This window comes from Bos grunniens, chromosome 21 (assembly GCF_055505025.1).
Source record: "Bos grunniens cultivar Pamir isolate PY7600 chromosome 21, Bosgru_T2T1.0, whole genome shotgun sequence".
NCBI classification, from domain to species: Eukaryota; Metazoa; Chordata; class Mammalia; order Artiodactyla; family Bovidae; genus Bos; species Bos grunniens.
Window position 1 is genome coordinate 45,469,045 of NC_141185.1, and position 14,816 is coordinate 45,483,860.

The 14,816-nt window shown below is 53.1% G+C and overlaps 1 protein-coding gene and 1 long non-coding RNA gene across 7 annotated transcripts in view; one reads left to right on the forward strand and one right to left on the reverse strand.

The window, feature by feature from the left end:
• The first annotated feature begins 2,231 nt into the window (after positions 1–2,231).
• The window catches only part of TM6SF1 (transmembrane 6 superfamily member 1), a 56,121-nt gene continuing 43,536 nt past the window's right edge, over positions 2,232–14,816 (forward strand). For 5 of the 6 annotated variants that reach the window (XR_015149977.1, XM_086364268.1, XM_086364272.1 and 2 more), the window contains exons 1-3: positions 2,232–2,361; positions 8,013–8,116; positions 10,769–10,866. Coding sequence is in view for 5 of the 6 variants with exons in the window: in XM_086364268.1 (XP_086220394.1) it covers positions 2,270–2,361; positions 8,013–8,116; positions 10,769–10,866 (294 nt within the window). In the remaining variant the exon portion in view is untranslated. Of the gene's footprint in view, positions 2,362–8,012; positions 8,117–9,134; positions 9,614–10,768; positions 10,867–14,816 lie in introns of all 6 variants that reach the window. The other variant, XM_086364269.1, reaches the window with a different exon arrangement.
• LOC147349565 (uncharacterized) lies at positions 7,066–9,203 on the reverse strand. The gene is made up of 2 exons (XR_015149978.1): positions 9,066–9,203; positions 7,066–7,660 (listed from the first exon to the last, which is right to left on the reverse strand). It is a non-coding gene; the product is annotated as an uncharacterized LOC147349565 (long non-coding RNA).

The following is a 14,816-nucleotide window of genomic DNA, read 5'->3' on the forward strand; positions in this document are numbered from 1 at the left end:
TCATTTGGGATCTACTACCACACAGTCGTTAAAACCCAGCACGGATGGGAAAGGAAAGAGAGAAGATGGCGAATGAAGACGACACACAGGTCCAGGTTTTACCGACCAGGGTTCTTCGCCTTGCCTATTCAATAGAAATCGACTAGAGGCCAGACACTCCAGTATTCTTGCCTGGAGAATTCCTTGGACAGAGGAGCCTGACATGCTATAGTCCACAGGGTTGCAAAGAGTCAGACACGACTGAGCGACTAACAACACACCAACAAGAGGCCAAACATTCACTGGGATCTCTCTGCAGCTAGGAGGAGTGGAAACAAACACGGGTTCCCCTTCTTGATCCCTGAGATGGGGGCTGAGCTTGTTTCTTCTATGGGTAAGGGTAGCAGTATGTCCATGGCTTGGGCCAGAGCTGCGGCTTGGGTGTTTTGCCCACCCCTTAGGTGGTGTATGTGAAAGGGGCATGCATAGTATCCTATTTTGCTCCTGACACCCTGTTTTTGTTCCAGGCTCTTCAAAAGTGGCAGATGGGCTTTTCAGACTTTGTATCTTTTGGGTCCAGAATTTGCTCCAACTGCTCATGGTCACAGTTATTTTTAGTCCTATACGGTTTCCCTATATTTTGTTGCTGGAAGAGAGGTGTGTCCAGGTGCAAGCACTGTAGTAGCAGAGGGTCCCAGGTCGTAGCCTGTCACCGAGGGACCACTTTCTAAACTGACTCATACATGAATGCAGGGGGAGGACCCAGGGTAGCTAGAGGGGTTCACGGTACAAGAGAGAAGGCAAGACTGATTCGGCGAGGTTTGGGTAGTGATGGAGGGGCTGGGCTGGCCTGGGAGACTGGCTGGAGGAAAGAAGGGGTCTCGGAGGAGATATTTGGTGTTGGGGAGGAGGAAGGAGGCTAAACAGCTGGTAAAGGAGTTATTGTGGAAGATGGTGATGTCCAGGTCACAGGTAAGGACATCGCTTGGGGAAGCTCTGGATATGTTACAGTTTGGGCCAAGGCTTTATCACGATGACCTCAGAGTTTGAGAAGGCCTCCAAGAAGCAGTGGACGAGGGGATAGGGAGAGCTGGCTTTTGGAAAGTTGAGTGGCCCTGGCTCTAAGCCTCTTTGCCACACTCTTCTCTCCTCTTTAAAGTGAGCCTCTTCCACACACTGCGGTTGTTATAAGGTCACTAAGTACAGGTGCCTCCCTTGGCTGCCTGAGCTGTTCTCTGAAGCACACTTAACTTCCATTTCCCGTAGCAGAGGAATCCAGGCTCCGTCCCAGGGGGTGCTTTCTGAGGCCGTTCCCTAACACAGTCAAGCAGCCAGGGCAGACTAGGCACAAGGTATTCTCTATAGTGGGCGTCTGTGGGGAAGCCAGTTGTGCACGCTGGCTGGTGGTAAGCCGGCTTCCAGGAACGCGACCTGGAATAAAAATAAATAGGCCTTCTAGTCTCTTCAATCATCGTATTCTTCCGAGTCTCAGTTCCAATTTAAAAATGGGCATTGCAGGTGATAGCAGGGGACTGAGAAGTACTGGGCAAGCACTTTGTGTCCATTAACTCCGTGAATCCCACAATCACATTGACGCGGGTGACCTCCGTTTGGTAGAGAAGGGGAAAGACAGAGGTTAAGTTACTTGATCAAGGTCAACAGCCAGCGAGTGCGTAGCCGGGGTTTAAACCTGGATTCAGACTCGGGGTTCAAATGGGACTCGCTGCCGGGTGCCGGTGGAGAGGTTCCAAGGTTTCGGGATCATTTATCCCTTCCTATCCCGGCCCGAGGGTTCCCCACGTGGACGATCTCGCGGGCTCTTCCCGCTCCGACACCCCCGGGTGTGGCTCCACCCTACGCTGGCCCACAGCTCGGCCCAGAACCGCTCCGGGTCGTCGATGACAAGCTCCCGGCGGCGCCCGGAGCCCGCCTCTCGGGCCGCCACCTTCCCGCGGAGCGCGCGCCTCGGGGGACACCTGTCCCCGGGCAGGGGGCTTTGGCCACTGCTCGGCGCCGCCCCGCGCTCGCGGTGGAGCCCCAGCGCCGCTGGGCGGGAGGACGGCAGGGCGCCTCCCTGGATTGCGCCGCGGCCCTGCGCACCGGGCGGCTGCGGGCGGGCGCGCAGAGGGGGCGCTGCTGAGGGCGCGGCACGGGGGGCGCGCGGGCGGGGCGGGCGCGGCGCGGCGCGGGGCGCCTGGAAGGGCACCCGCGAGGGGCGCGGGCGCAGCCGGAAGCTGGGGCGGGGCGCCCGCGCGGGATGCGGTGAAGGGCGAGCGGCGCGGCAGCGGCGATGAGTGCCTCGGCGGCCACGGGGGTCTTCGTGCTGTCCCTCTCGGCCATCCCAGTCACCTACGTCTTCAACCACCTGGCTGCCCAACACGAGTGAGTGGGCGCGCGCAAGCGGCGGGGGTCGGCGCGGCGGGCGCCCTAGCAACTTTTCGGAGGGGGCTGAACCGCCGGGCAGGGCAGAGGCTCGCCGGCCGCCAGGGCTCCCCGCGGCCGGCCGGAGGAGGGGAGGCTCCCGGAGTCCCGCGGGCTGGGGTCTTCGCTCGGGCTGGCATCTTTGACACTCGGGCGTAGTTCTGGGGTCGAGTGCTGAGTGTCATTCCAGGTATCGCGCTGCTGGTATCCCAGCCAGGTGTCCAGGGTTACAGGGGTCATTAAGGCAATGCCCCTGCCCTTGAAGAGCCCAGGGACAGGGGTGGGGCTGTTCACACACCAACAGCTAGGAGCCCGGCCGCGCCTCGTTCCTTTCGCATTTCACAGGAACGTTTCCATGTATGGACACACACATACTTTTCATTTCATATTAATTTTAGAAACTGTTGTGAATGACTAGCAGAAATAGCGCGGAATGAACAGGCAAAGGCCTGGGTTCTAGGCCTGGCTTTGGCACTAGGCCTGGCCTCAGTTTTCCGGTCTGTCAAATGGCCTGTATTTGCATCCTATTGTCAGGATGCCATAAGGGCGCCTGTGGAGTATAGGATGGGGAGCCGGGCGAGCAGCAGGGCAGTTCCGTGCTAGAGAAATGGGTGGGGCTGAAGGAGGCCGCAGATGGACTTGGTTCAAAGCCCTGTCTCTCCTGTGAGGGCTCTCTGGCCAAGTAGCCGGCAGCCGCCGGCCTGCTCCAGCGGCGGGAAAGGCGCCAGGCCTCTGAGCCTGCCGATGTTCCTGCTCTCAGCCGAGAGGAGGAAGTAACCTGCGCTGTTTCCCACAGCAGCTGGTGCTAAGGAAATTGCATCAGTGTGTGTGCTGCACCCCCTCTCCAGACCTTCAAGCTGCGGAGAAGTGTCTGCCCACGGGGCGGTGACTTCCTCCTCACTCGTTCCGGGGGGCTGAGGGCCTTATCCAGACTGCACCCATCTACGGGGGTGCTCTCTGGGCATGGGTAGTGACTGCCTTTGGTCTGACCCAGTCTTGGGGCACGACTCCTGGAAGAAGCATCTCTGGGCAGGGGATGTCAGATCTGTCAATACAGTGCATGGGGGTCTCTGCCCTCCTGAAATGGCATTATGGGCAGCTCAACAAAAATTTATTGAGGACACACTGTATGCTTGGCACAGTCCCAGGTGCTGGGGAACTAGCTATCAAGAAACCACAAGAGATCTGGGAGGTTGTTGTTGAGACAGGAATCAACACATAAAATGGGGCGATTTGAGAGAGTGACTGGGGGACTGGGGATCAGGGAAGCCTTCTTGGAGGAGGTGACATGAGCTGCAGGAGATGGCTCCAGGAAGATCTAGGGACAGAGCCTTCCAGGTGGGGGCTCAGGGAGCAGTGTAGGGAGAGGGACGCGGCTTGGGGAGGGGATCTTTGGGAGGGAGGGTCACGCAGCTTATGGAAGGATCATGTGGCATGGAGAGGATCTGAGGGTGACTCTGAGATTTTGATCTCAGCTCCTGGGAAGGGGGTGGTTGCTTTACTGGGCACATCCTGAACTGTGTGCTGCTGTGTGTTGTTGAGCACATTGCTGAGCCCTGTGGGGGTTCTGAAAAACTGGTTCCAGCCATTCTTCCTGTCCTGCAGATTAAAATCCCAGTAGCCTTTGACTCCTCCCTCTTCTTCCTCCACTCCTTCCGTCCCACCCTCCCACTCTCCTTCCCCATCAGTCCTGAGGCTGGGCTACCATCTGTTTCCTCTTTCCTGTTCCCCCCACCCCACCAGCGGTCCTGGCCCTCTCTCGCAAAGCCTCCCAGGGAGTTTCCTTCTCCACTGCCCTGTGCATGTTTGCCTCAGTCCTCCAGCCCAGCCCAGTCAGCCGTGCTGGTGCTTCAGCCGCACTGGACTGTTCTGTGCCCCTGCGCTAAGTCCCTTCAGTTGTGTCTGACTCTTTGAGACCCCATGGACTGTAGCCAGCCAGGGTCCTCTGTCCATGGGATATTCCAGGCAAGAATACTGCAGTGGGTTGCTGTGCCCTCCTCCAGGTGATCTTCCTGACCCAGAGATCAAACCGAGTCTCATTGCGTTGGCAGGTGGGTTCTTTACCACTAGCGCCACCTGGTTCTGAGCCCCGGATACTCCTTAATCCCCCACCTCCTTGCTGCTGCTCACACTGTTCACTGGGACTGGGACGCCTTCCTTCCTGTCGCTGATGGTTGAAGCCACACCGGGACTTTATAACCTGGAGTAAAATGCCACCTCCACCTCTTCCAGACTCCCCCCCAAGCAAGGGAGTCTCTGTTCCGTCTCTCCCTCCTCTGAACCCCTGTTGGGTTGGTTGTGCTTTTTCCACAAGAGTTACTTCCCTGTGGTCAGAATTTACCTTCTCAGGCCATGGCTCCCCTTAGCATTGTCCTGCCCAGTGCAGGGCGGAGAGGGGTGGGGGTGGGGGACTTGTGCCTAGCAGGCATCCCATTCAGTTTGCATTAGCTGAATTAGCTGAAGCTTCTTTCCCACCAGACTTTTTACAAAAGCCTGAAGAATAGAAAAAGCCACTTAAGTCGAGGCATCAGGAAAAGACTTGAGTTCTCTCTCTGTATCTCATAGACACACATACATACACAACTCATACTCACCCACACATGATCCCTTTCAGTAGCCATCTATTCATGTAAGGGCATCAGAAACTCTCCCCTTGCTCCCTAGCCTCATCCCCAAACACACACATTACAATACTAACAGCTTTTCCACCCTCATATTAGTGGCAGCCCTTACCCCTCCCCCCACCTCCAGGTCCCTGCTGGACCCATTTCTCCCTGTTCTGAGCAGGTCCTGCACTTGGCTGTCACTGGGAGATGCAGATGCTCTGTTGCCCCAGTTACTCTTCATCCTTTGCTCCTCCCCTAGAGGTGGAGAGTGGGAGCAGACACCATGAAGCAGTTTATACTGTTCTCTAGTCCAGAAGAGCACCAGCTGTGTGATGGTGCTGGCTGTGAGCTGGGTCCTTGATGGGAACAGGGATGGGAGTTGTCTCCTGGCCCCTGCCACAGTCAGGCTGTGATGAAAACTTCTGTTAGCCTACACATGCGTGTGTGCTAAGTTGCTTCAGTAGTGTTCGACTCTTTGTGACCCCATGGATTGTAGCCTGTCAGGGCCTCTGTCCAAGGAATTCTCAGGCAAGAATACTGCAATGGGTAGCCATTCCCTTTTCCAGGGGATCTTCCTGACCCTTCAGCCTACACAGCACCTTAACCTCTTCTCTGTTCACAGGATGCTTCTGCCCAGCAGTGTGTTCCTGACTCATATTAGTTCCCTCTTTCATCGTCTCCTCCTTTGGCTTATCCTACAGGAGGAGCCTGGAGCATCCATTGATGTGTGGCACTAGAAACCTCCTATTTCAGTCTCTGAAATAGGAGGACACCGACATGGTCGTCTTCATTTTTATCATAGAACTATGTCCTCCATTCACCATGCATCCTTCTATTCATCTACCCACAATCCATGTATTCACTATCCACTATCCATTATCTAACCATCCATCTGTCATCCATTCATCTATCATTCTTCATCCATCCATTAATTCACCATCCACCACCAATCATCTGTCATGCATGCATCTATCCATCCAAACATCCATTTTTCATTCCTCCACCCATCCATCCATCATTCACCATCCATCCATCCATAATCCATTCATTCATCTTCCACTATCCATTACCTAACCATCCATCTGTCATCCATCCATTCATCCACCATCAATCATCTGTCATCCATCCATCTATCCATCCATCATTCATCATCTATCCATTCATCTGTCCATTCATCCACTATCCATCATGTCATCCATCCATCTATCCATCCAAACATCCATTCATCCATCATCCATGCATTTCTCCTTCCTTTCTTTCTCTCCCTTTCCTTCCCTCCCTCACTTATCCATCAGTTCCTGAAAATCTTAAAAGAGGTCCCCAGGCAGACTTTCTGTGCATACTCACCCAGGCATCTTGAAAAAATTAACCTATTCCCATACCCCACACCTGAAGTATTCTGAATCTGTAGGTCTGAGGTGGCATTTGAAAGTCTGGGTGCTGCTGATTCCCAGAAACCACTCCTTGACTCTTAAGTGGGGCCTGGGGCCAGGTGCACAGGATACAGCCTGGGCCACTCTCCTTGGGGTTCATCTACCTGCACACAGATGGGTCACTGCCTCTCTGACATTAGGAGCAGATTTCTGACTGCTGCCTGCACCCATTCCAACTGTAGAGTGTGGAGTGAACTTCAGCATGAGTTTTTCCTTCAGCTATTAGTAGGTGTTGTTGGGCTGTGAAGGGTACATTCCAGAAGTCCCGGGGACATACAGCAAAGGTTATCCAGACATCCTCTGTGATGGTGTGGAAGGGTCTTGGCTAAGGGGTGGTTCTAGAGCAGTTCTTGAGGATTACGGAGGAGGCCCTAGTGTAAGCAGGCCCTGGGAATGGGCTGGGCAGTGCTTCGTCTAGAACTGGATGCCCTGTTGGTGTGGAGGTATGAGAGAGAAAATACCTCTTAGGACTGGAGGTGACCTCTGGGTTAGAGAGCTTAGCCCACTGAGATGGGTCCTCCTGTGTAGACAAGGGTCTCTCTATTTCATCCACAGTGACTGGCTTATAGGGATATGCAATGCATTTTTCCTTAATATGTTTTCTTTTAAAGATTTTTTGATGTGGACCATTTTAAAAGACTTTATTGAATTTGTTACAATATTGCTTCTGTTTTATGTTTTGATTGTTTGGCCTCTAGGCATGTGGGAATCTTAGCTCCCCAGTCAGGGATTGAACCAACACCCCTTGCATTGGAAAGCGAAGTCCCAACCACTGAACCACCAGGGAAGTCCCTCAATGTGTCTTAATTAACTAAAAAACAGATGATGCAATGACATGACTTTCCTAAGGCCCACAGGCAGGGGCAGAGTAGGTACCAGCTTCCCGGTCCCTCGACTGCTCACTGCAGCAAGCCTTGTGCCCTTGTTCTGTCCTGTCGAGGAGCAGCTTTGTTCGTTCCCTGTCCCCCTGGGCCATGCCTTTTCCCAGGAGGAAGTCCAGGGCTATGCCCAGCCTAGCTCACCTTGGCTTCCTGGGTGTGGGGGTGCTGGCTTCATTCAGGCCTTGGGCCCAGCCCCAGCTCTTCTCCCCTTGGGTTGGCCTGGTCCTCTGGTCCCTTTGATTATACACACAGCCTGGGGCCCTTCTTCCTTAGAAGGTGATGTAATTGTTGTGACTCCTGCATGCTCCCTGGAGCTCAGTGTGAAGGTTTCCAGCCAGCCCTGTGGAAGGAGGCAGATTCAGTGGTTAGGGCTGTCGGACATCAGGCACGGGGCTTGGAGAAGCAGGTGGACAATGGCAGACGGACAGTGGTAGAGGGCACTCAGACACGTCATTCACCCAGGTGGGTGGGATGACCAGAGAGTGAGGGCCTGGTAGCTCTGGTCCTGGTCCCTGAAAGTCACAGGTGGCCCAGAGGGGCCCAAGCTCTGTGGACAGACTTCTTGAACACCACAGTGCCTGGGCTGTAGGCAGAAGCTGCACTGGGAGAGAATGCATTCAATAGCCAGGAAATTCCATGCACCCGTGTGTTTATATTGATAAGTGACCACCTCCCTGTTCTGGTCATTGCAGTTCCTGGACGATTGTAGGGGCTGCTGCTGTTGTCCTGCTCCTGGTGGCCCTGCTGGCTCGTGTCCTGGTCAAAAGAAAACCCCCTCGGGACCCACTGTTCTATGGTATGTCTCTGTGGGAGGGGGCCCTTTGTGTCCACCTCAGAGCACAACATGTGAGCCTCTGTCTGTTTTCCATTGTGGCTGTGAATACTCTGAGCCAACTGGTAAGGTGATGCGAAGTGCAAGAGTATTTCCATAAGACACAGCCCTGCCTCCCTCTAAGTGAAGGACTCTGACTAGCAGTGGACCCCACCCTGTCCCAGCTGGGACCCAGGCAGGACACCCCTCTGTTCCTCGCCTCTGCCTGGAGCCATGCTCTGACCTCTGACCCCGGCTCTTGTACCAGCTCCTTCGTGGCTTTCAGCCTTCAGCCAGCTATTTGCAGCCCCTTCCATTTGGCTTTGAGCTTAGCTGTCCGGTGCCTCAGTATGCACATTTGTACAATGAGGAAAATAATAGTACTTGCTGTGGAGGGTTGGTACAAACATTACATAAGATACTGTTTGTAAAGTACTTGAACCACTGGCTGGCAAATACACATGTATCTTCAATGAAAACACCACTGATTGAGCACCTGTGGTGTGCCTAGTATGACTCTGAGCACATTAGCAGTATCATTTTAGTTAATCCTCACAACAAACAGGGCTTTCCTAGTGGCTCGTATGGTAAAGAATCTGCCTGCAATGCAGGAGACCTGGGTTTGATCCCTGGATCGGGAAGATCCTCTGGAGAAAGGAATGGCTATCTACTCCAGTATGCTGGCCTGGAGAATTCCATGGACAGAGGAGCCTGGCAGATACAGTCCATGAGATCACAAAGAGTCAGACACTGAGCGACTGACACTTTCACTTTCTTTCTTTCACAACAATATCCTCCCTGCACACATGAAGAATCTGGCTCAGAGGTGCTTAGAAATGGGGTCAAGGTTACAGCTAATGAGACAGCATTGATGACCCAGATTTCTCCCAGTTTGCATATAAAAAATTCTGAAGCTTAGAGAAATGAAACTTACCTAAGCCCTGACAGCCAGTCAGCCGATGAGCTGGGCCTGTCTGAATCCACGTCCTCTTTCTGCCTCCAGTCGCCCTGCCGCTGGTCTGGCCTCTGCCCACGTTTGCAGACTGGCCTCCTGCTGCCGGCTTCCTTCCCCTTCCTCCGTGCTCCGTGGAGCCCTCGCTCAGCTGCACTCGTGCTTCTCCAGGCTCCTCAGGGCTGAGTACCCTCCTCTCCCTCAGCCCTCTGTCCTCATGTCAGTCAGTGCAGCCCCGACTGGAGGGCAGGGACTATCCTTGTCATCAGTGACCCAGAGCCTGACCCTGCTGTTGGCATCAGCGATTGTCGGTACAACAGCCGAATGATCAGTCGCTGAAGGCTTCCTCTTCCGGGAGACACGCAACGGCTGATCACCTAATGGCTCATCACTGTCAGCGAGATCTGGACCAAAGGCCTACACAGAGGCATGGGGAGGCAGGGCACGTGTGGGCCTCCTGCTCTTCCGGGGAAAGTGTAGACACTGCACTCCTGGTTGCCGACTTGGGGCAAGGCCGACTTCCCTGCTCTGTGAGTTAACCTTGCCCACCTTCCTGGGCATTTTCTTGTTTCACACCTGTTTTTATGTTCACCATTAAAGTTTTTTAAAAAAATTTCTTTCTTTTGGGGTGTGCCATGCAGCATGCGGGATCTTAGTTCCTCGACCAGAGATGGAACCCATGGCTCCTGCATTGGGAGCACAGAGTCTTAACCACTGGACCACCAGGGAAGTCCCACCAGCAGATTTTTTTACCATCCATGCCTATCACACAGTTTGATGCTGACTTGTTATGATTTGAACAGAGAGCTTTATTGACAAACCGCCACATGGTAAATTTGATCGCTCACTGTTTAAAAAGTATTATTCCTTAGCTGGTAGTTTTCAGCTGGTAGTTGTTGCTGGTAGTTTTCAGCCCACTGAGGAGCTTCTCACAGCCTTAGTGAGATTCTCTAAGATGCTGTGGCTTTCCCTCTTTAATATTCAATGGTTCCACCTCACATCCAGTTTTCTAAAAATCACTAGCCTTCCTTCCTAAAACAACCGTTACTTTCACATCAGTCACTGTTTGTCTGTAGGATCTCCAGTGTGGGGTAAGGCAAGCACGTTGGATACACTATGAGTCGGGCCACCTGGTAACCATTGATGTGAATGATCTCTTTTGAGTCAATGGTCACCTCTGTGCTTCCTGGGCCACAGGGGAATGGTTTCGTTCCTGCTGCCCAGCTGGAATGCAGATGTGGCCTTGGCAGCCACATGTAGGAAGTGGAGGAGGGGAGTCAGGCAGCCTAGTAGAATCCCCTGGGACCTTGTTATGCGCTCCTCCCAGTGGGTGTCCTGTTGCAGGTTCATGACACTGGCGGGCGGCTCCAGCTTTGTGCACGGGAGGTACGTTCTGTGAGTCCGTGTTGACAGCATCTATAGAGTCTTCTGGAAAACATGACAAGAAATCATTACTGGGGACTTCCCCAGTGGTCCAGTGGCTAACACTCTGAGTTCCCACTTCAGGGGTCCCGGGGTTCAATCCCTGGCTGGGGAACTAGAATCTCACATGCCTCAGCTAAGACCTAGCACAGCCGAATAAATAAAATTAAAAGTAAAAAAGAAATCATTACTGGTGGACGCCAAGCTCTTAGGCTTTGCCCCATGAGCTGCGGCTTTCTGAACTATTACTTTCTCTGCTCTAGTGTACGCTGTGTTCGGATTTACCAGCGTCGTAAACCTCATCATAGGACTGGAACAAGATGGGATCATCGACGGGTTCATGACGCACTACCTGAGAGAGGTACGGGGGCGCTTAGCCATCACGCGCACAGAAGGGTCGGCGACTCAACAGTATTGCTCTAGCTGGAAATCCTTTCGTGTCATGTAAGAAGGCACGACACGTGGTATTTCATTGACTGCCGTGGACGCAGGACACTCAGTTATGTGGAAAGTGAAGCGGAAAGTTAGGACTAGATTGTGGGAGGCAGCTGTCCTCAGTGTTGGGTCTTACAACTCTATCTTCACACCGGACTCACCACCTTCCTCCTCTACTTGTGTTTAAAATAAGTGGGGTACTTTGAGGCTTCTCAGGTGGCGCTAGTGGTAAAAAATCCAGCTGCCAACGCAGAAGATGTAAAAGACGAGGGTTCAATGCCTGAGTGGGGAAGATCCCCTGGCAGAGTAAATGGCAACCCACTCCAGTATTCTTACCTGGAGAATCCCATGGACAGAGGAGCCTACAGTCCATGAGGTTGCAAAGAGTCGGACACGACTGAAGTGACTTAGTACCAGCAGCAGCAGAGGTCTTTAAATGAATTCAGTATCTGCGTATCTGTTGTTATCAATGCATTACTCCTTAAGAAAGCCCAAGTCAGTCAGTCTTAAATGTGTAAACTGCCAAGCACGGAGTCAGTTAATAAAGCCATTTGATTGTGATGATGAATACACGCTCTGCCCCTCATCACAGCATTATCAATCTACCTGGCACTTGACAGAGCTGGTCCTCTTTCCTTATTTGATGGTGTGATAAATCTAGCCCCAGAGAGGTTAAGTAACATACTCCAGGTCACATAGGAAATAAGGAGCAGTGTAGTCATCATTCATGTGTCAGGTAATGGGGAGCTTTGAATGCAAGCCAAGGGAGTTTGGGTTTTGTCCCTTGTGTGAGGGAAGATGTTAAGTAAGGGGACAATGCAATCAGCTCAGAGAAGGATGGGCTTGAACGGAAGGGTCAATGCTGTGAGCTAGGACACCAGCCAGGAGGTGTCCTGCGGGGCCAGTGAGGGCATGAAGGTGACCCAGATGGAGGCCAAGCATGAACTACCGTAGAGAGGAGGGATGAACTTCAGAGAATTTGAGCGGCTGGAATGAGTAGGTCTCAGGGATGAGCTGGGGGCAATGGGGAAAATAAGGGCTAAGATGCTATCCTGACTCTGGGAGCACTTAAGGGGGCCCTCCGTGATGCTTCCCTAGCTTAAAAAAATTTTTTTAATTTTGGTTGTGCTGGGTCTTCTTTGCTGCACAGGCTTTCCTCTAGTTGCAGAGAGCTGGGGCTGCTCTCTAGCTGTGGCAGCACCTGGGCGTCTCATTACGGGGTCTTCTCTTGTGGAGCATGGCCTCTAGGGCTTCAGTTGTTGCAGCTCCCGGGCTCCAGAGCACAGGCTCAGTAGTTGTGGCGCACAGGCTTAGCTGTCCCTTGGCATGTGGGATCTTCCTGGACCAGGGATGGAACCGTGTCTCCTGCATTGGCAGGTGGCTTTTTTTTTTTTTTTACTACTGAGCCATGAGGGAAGCCCTGCCCTAGTCTTTTTAAAAAATGGCAATGGCAGTGGATGACACACGTTTTCCAGATAGACTTGGGGGTGGAGGGACTCCAAGGAGAACAGACAGTGTGGGCAGAGGCTTTGAGATGAGAAACAGCATGGGGCTCCCCACTGCCAGGCAGGGATGATGCTGAGTTCATCTGGGGATGTGAGGAGTTTCAGGTGGGTAAAGGACATCCTGGCAGGTGGCCCAGCAGGCAAGGCTTTGTAGGTGTTGAGCTCGGGGAAGAGATACAGGGACCATCTCAGGACAGTTGGCACCTGAAGGTCTGAGAAGAGAGGAGAAGGTAGAGAGGAGGGCCGAGGGTGGAACTTTGGAGACCCTGGCCAGAAGATCAGGAGCCTCTGAAGTGGCGTGGGAGGGGGCAGGCACAAACACAGGAGGGCTTCCCAGGTAGTCCAGTGGTCAAGAATCTGACTACCAATGCAGGGGATGCAGGTTTGATCCCTGGTCTGGAAAGATTCCACATGCCGTGGGGCAACAAAGCCCGTGCGCCACTACTGAGCCCGTGCTCTAGAAACTGCGGGGTATAACTACTGACTCCTTGTGCTCGAACTACTGAGCCTGCACGCCCTAGAACCTGTGCTCCACAGCAAGAGAAGCCACCACAAAGAGAAGGGGTGTGGGGAATCGGCAGGAGAGGAGAAAGGTGGGACGACCACATAGGAAAGGTCCAGTGAGGGCTGCCGAGGGCTCGAATGAAGCTGTGATGAGAAGGAGTACTGCCTGGGGTTGACATCATAGAGACAGATCAATGGGACCTGCCAGCAGACTGCGTAAGAGAAGGAGGAGTGAACAATGACCCTGTGGTTCTGACCTGGGCAAGCTGAGTGGCGTCTCCATGAACATAAGCCAAGTGGGACTTGGTTGAGGGGAGAAGGTGATGAGTTAAAGGAGGTGAGGTGGGCTTGAAGGGTCCCTGGACCCATCCAGTGGAAGATGCTCAGCAAGCCAACAGGTGAGGCCAGCATGGCTGAGAGAACCAGATGTGTAGGCATGCATGATGAAAACCATGAACCTGAATGGACTTCCCTGGCGGTCCTGTGGCTAAGACTCCATGCTTTCACTGCCAGGGGCCCAGGTTCCATCCCTGGTAGGGGAACTAAGATCCCACTTGCCACGTGGGATGGCCAAACCCCCCCCCCTCCCCCGCCAAAACAACATGACCTTGGATGGTATTATTCAATCAAAGCACGTCAGAGAGAAAAGATGTGGGCTGGGTGTGAGTATTAAAGTCTGACTTGTATGTTGTTTCCTCCCTCCCCCTGCCCCACCCCCTGCCCTGTGATGATCACATGATTTGCGTGAGGCAAGATGACAGGCAGTCCTTGCCCCAGGGAAGCACAGAAAACCCCCTGCTTGGTTGGCTGATTGACGGGCTGGTTGATCTGCACTCTTCCTTGTTGTGGAAAGGTCTTAAGGCATCTTAGGAAGACATCTGAAACAAGGCAGGAGAGCACAGATGTGGGAGAAGGGAAGACAGGAGAGTGGGGAGGAGCCAGAATGACACGAAACACCCAGGCAGGTTCGACAGTGACTTTCTAGTAGTGGCCTGCAAACGTAAAGGACCTGGGACAAGGAAATGTATTAATGGCTCATCGTATAACCTGTGTTTATAAAACAAAAACTTTCTTGGAAGTATATTTCTTCTTCTTTCTGTTGTTTAGTTGCCCAGTCATATCCAACTCTTTTGTGACTCCCATGGACTGTAGCCCACCAGGTTCCTCTGTCCATGAAATTCTCTAGGCAAGACTACTAAAGTGGATTTCCATTCCCTTCTCAGGGAATCTTCCTGACCCAGGGATCTAACCTGTATCTCCTGCATTGGCAGGTGGATTCTTTACCCATGAGGCACCTGGGAGCCCACAGCTCTTTTTGGTAGTACGGTTTCTTCTAGGAATTAGCCATGTGACCTTAGGCAGGTCAGGTAACCTCTTGGAACCTCTGTTTGCTCATCTAAAAATGGGGTCACTTGTATCTATCCCGTGGTGCTGCTCGGAAGGTTGAATGAGGGGCAGGGTGTGAAGCCCGTCCATGCCTGCATAGGGGATAGTGGCGGGGGAAAGCCCTGCCTTCCTTACACACAGCCCAGCACGCCTCTGGGTCAGCATGAATTTTGAAGGTCAGCCAAGTGACTCTGGTCAGCAGGGTCTCCCCTGGCCACCCTGCCTGGCCAGAGATAAACACCTTTAGTCACAGACTGGACTTGGCCTCAGTGAGTTCACCACAAGGGCAGGACTGCTTGTGATATCATTTGTTTTGCATCACTGTACACACCTGTGTGGGCTTCCCAGATGGCAGTAGAGAATCCACCTGTCAGTGCAGGAGATGTGGGTTCAATCGCTGGGTCAGGAACATCTCCTAGAGAGGGGGATAGCTACTCACTCCAGTATTCTTGCCTGGAGAACCCCATGGACGGAGGAGCCT